The sequence below is a fragment of the Physeter macrocephalus genome, chromosome 17, assembly GCF_002837175.3.
Source record: "Physeter macrocephalus isolate SW-GA chromosome 17, ASM283717v5, whole genome shotgun sequence".
Lineage (NCBI taxonomy): Eukaryota > Metazoa > Chordata > Mammalia > Artiodactyla > Physeteridae > Physeter > Physeter macrocephalus.
Window position 1 is genome coordinate 9185467 of NC_041230.1, and position 2671 is coordinate 9188137.

Here is a 2671-nt window from a genome sequence, read left to right on the forward strand (position 1 = left end):
CCTCCTCGCGTGGGGGGGGGGGGGGGGGGGGGGGGGGGGGGGGGGGGGGGGGGGGCGGCGGCAGTCCCCAGTCCTTGAGAGCTGAGCGCACCGGACAGGGACTGGGCAGGCTTGCTGGGAAGGGGCGGGGACAAGGTGGGCAAACCGGTCGGGCCACTGGGCTCCCGGCTCTCAGCTGCCTCTCACCAGTCACCAGTCGGGCCTGTGCTGACGCTGCCCGACGGCGGGGCTGGCACAGCAGCTCGGCTGGCGGCAGCGGCGGGGCAGGGAGCTGGGGCTGCGAGGCTGCCATCAGGTACGGGGGACCCCAGGCCGGGGGGATGAGGTGGGCAGGGCCCCCAACCCTCACCAACTCCAGCCCTCGCCCCCGTTTCCTCTGCCCCTTGCGCTCTCCCGTGCCTGCCTCTAAACAGCCTCCTTCCCTCGCTTCTGCTTTGGGCTCCTCACATTTTAAGCCCAGTGCCCCCCACCTCATCCCCAGTTTGCTCAGCCTCTCCCCAGACTGGACCACGCCCACTCCACCTGCCCCCCTGGAGTCCCCCTCCCTCCAGCCCCTCATTAGGTCTCAAACGTCTCAGCCCTGACGTTTCAGCCGCTCGCCTGCTCGGGCGCTCACTGCTCCCCGCCTCTCACCGCACTGGTTTCAAGTCCCTTCAAAGGGTGCCAGCCTCCACCGCCCACGGCACACCCGCCCAGTACCTAGCTCCCCCCTAATCTTACTCAGCCATCCCCTGGCTCCCAGCCCAGGTCGGCTCAGCACCCGCACTGTCCCAGCCTCTGGGAAACTCCCAGCAGCTCCCGAACACCCAGGCCCTGGAAATCTCACCCACCCCAAATTACCCCCCAACACCCCCCCGAGCGTTCTCATCCTCCCGCGCCTGGCTGTCCCGTCCCCCCATCCTGACCTCTCCCTGTTACTCTGAAGAGCACCCCCATGCCACCTGGGTAGCCCAGGACCCCAACATCAGGGATGAGGTCTCATCTATCGCAGGCCTCGGGGCCGTCCCGCGGGTGGGTTCTTGCTGCTGGCGCCCGAGGGGGCTGGGTACTGAGCCCGGCCTCTCCTCCCCGCCGCCGCCAGCAGGCCCCCCGGCCGCCATGAACCAGCACTACACCATCCACTTCGCCAAGGGTGCCCTGCCCCCCCGGACCGCCACCAAGCGCTACTTCTTGGACAGGGAATTGGGGCACCGAAAAGGTAGGGGTTCAGTCTGGGCGGTCCTTCTCATCCTCCCGCGCCTGGCTGTCCCGTCCCCCCATCCTGACCTCTCCCTGTTACTCTGAAGAGCACCCCCATGCCACCTGGGTAGCCCAGGACCCCAACATCAGGGATGAGGTCTCATCTATCGCAGGCCTCGGGGCCGTCCCGCGGGTGGGTTCTTGCTGCTGGCGCCCGAGGGGGCTGGGTACTGAGCCCGGCCTCTCCTCCCCGCCGCCGCCAGCAGGCCCCCCGGCCGCCATGAACCAGCACTACACCATCCACTTCGCCAAGGGTGCCCTGCCCCCCCGGACCGCCACCAAGCGCTACTTCTTGGACAGGGAATTGGGGCACCGAAAAGGTAGGGGTTCAGTCTGGGCGGTCCTGGTCACAAGAGAGACCTGTGAGTGGGGGGCTGCTGAGCGGATGGCCAAGCAGAAGAACCTCAGGCCCCCGGAGGGAAAAGCCACCGGCACTCACCGTGGAGGCGTCTGCACAGGGGGCCGCGGGGACCGCAGTAGGCCCTGGGAGGCCGGAGGTGGGAGCCTGGGCTGGGGATGCCAGCAGGGGCGGCCCACCTGGCCTGCCCCTCCCCCCAGCGTGGACAGAATTCCCTCCCCAAATCGCCAGGCCTGTGGGGACTGCTCCACAACCTGGGGGGAGCAGTGCAGCGGGCGGGAGGGGTCGCAGGGCAAGCCCCCAGCCCACACTGCGTGCGTATGAACGAGGCGGCGACCCAGCCGCCCATGGTGACCGCAGGCGCTGCTGCTTAGGGTGAGGAGGGGGCAGTTACTCCCATCAGGGCTGATCCAGCCTCCTCGGGGCCTCCCAGGGCAGCCCCCTTCCCAGTCCCCACCCTGTCCCCCTCCACAGTCACCTCTCGTCACTCTGGCCTCCTGTGGACCAGCCAGGCCAGCTCCCAGTGCAGTCCTCTCCGCCCCCCACTGGGGGACACCCCAGGGACCAAGGAACTTGGAGTAGCAGAAACTCTGGGGCATCGTCCCCCCTCTAGCCCCTCACCTGGCTAAAGCCCAGGCCCCTGCACCTCTTCCCACCCCCCGCCCCCCGCCCCAGCCGTGGGAGAGCGCAGGGCATGGCCCCTCCTCGGCCCACAGCCCCTCCTCGTCTTCTCTCTGACTTCTCCTGGGCCTCAGCTGAGTGACGAGCCCCAGCCTCCATCTGAAGGCCTGACCTGGTTCCTGCCAGTGCCCCTCAGGGGTCAGGGACCCAGGCCCAGTCACCCCCCCACTCCGTTCCTTCCAGGATGCTGTCACCAGTGGTACCATGACCCAGTGGCACCTCAAGCCTACAGGCCCTGTCGCCACCCCCCAGGCATGCCAGGCCGCCATGGGGTAGCGATGGCTGTCGCCGGGGCCTCCAGCCCCCCGTTCTGCAGCGGCGGTCCCAGCCCGCACTTCCCAGCCCCCCGTGGCGGCGGCTCTGCCCCGCTCACGGCGCCCAGAAGGGGCCGCC

General features: G+C 69.2%; 2 protein-coding genes across 4 annotated transcripts in view; both read left to right on the forward strand.

Moving 5' to 3' along the window:
* TRAPPC6A (trafficking protein particle complex subunit 6A) overlaps window positions 1–1214 on the forward strand; it is a 13317-nt gene extending 12103 nt beyond the window's left edge. For all 3 annotated transcript variants that reach the window (XR_008615602.1, XR_008615601.1, XR_008615603.1), the window contains one exon: window positions 1085–1214. The gene's annotated coding sequence lies outside the window, so the exon portion shown is untranslated. The remainder of the gene's footprint in view (window positions 1–1084) is intronic.
* A 159-nt stretch (window positions 1215–1373) lies between these two features.
* Window positions 1374–2671, forward strand: part of LOC114484125 (NTPase KAP family P-loop domain-containing protein 1) — an 8266-nt gene continuing 6968 nt past the window's right edge. The window contains 3 exon segments of the mRNA XM_055079317.1: window positions 1374–1559; window positions 2462–2527; window positions 2530–2628. Of these exon segments, the coding sequence (XP_054935292.1) occupies window positions 1460–1559; window positions 2462–2527; window positions 2530–2628 (265 nt within the window). The 5' untranslated portion in view covers window positions 1374–1459.